Source organism: Phaethon lepturus, unplaced genomic scaffold (genome assembly GCF_000687285.1).
Source record: "Phaethon lepturus isolate BGI_N335 unplaced genomic scaffold, ASM68728v1 scaffold44577, whole genome shotgun sequence".
NCBI classification, from domain to species: domain Eukaryota; kingdom Metazoa; phylum Chordata; class Aves; order Phaethontiformes; family Phaethontidae; genus Phaethon; species Phaethon lepturus.
Window position 1 is genome coordinate 1 of NW_010553389.1, and position 217 is coordinate 217.

Below are 217 nucleotides of genomic sequence, written 5' to 3' on the forward strand. Positions count from 1 at the left end.
CTCGGCGCCCGCAGGCGAGCTCTCTATGGAGAAGGTGAAGGTGAAACGGTACGTGTCGGGGAAGCGACCCGACTATGCGCCCATGGAGTCCTCAGAGGAGGAGGATGAGGAGTTCCAGTTCATCAAGAAGGCGAAGGAGCAGGAGGTGGAGCCCGAGGAGCAGGAGGAGGAGCTCGCCAACGACCCCCGGCTCCGGCGCCTCCAGAACCGCCTCGCT

At 64.5% G+C, this 217-nt stretch overlaps 1 protein-coding gene across 1 annotated transcript in view; it reads left to right on the plus strand.

Annotated features, from left to right (window-relative positions):
• Positions 1–10: 10 nt before the first annotated feature.
• MFAP1 (microfibrillar-associated protein 1) overlaps positions 11–217 on the plus strand; it is a gene marked incomplete at its 5' end in the record, with an annotated part of 3,990 nt that continues 3,783 nt past the window's right edge. The window contains one exon of the mRNA XM_010291521.1: positions 11–217. This exon is cut by the window's right edge and continues 13 nt beyond it. Within this exon, the coding sequence (XP_010289823.1) occupies positions 11–217 (207 nt within the window).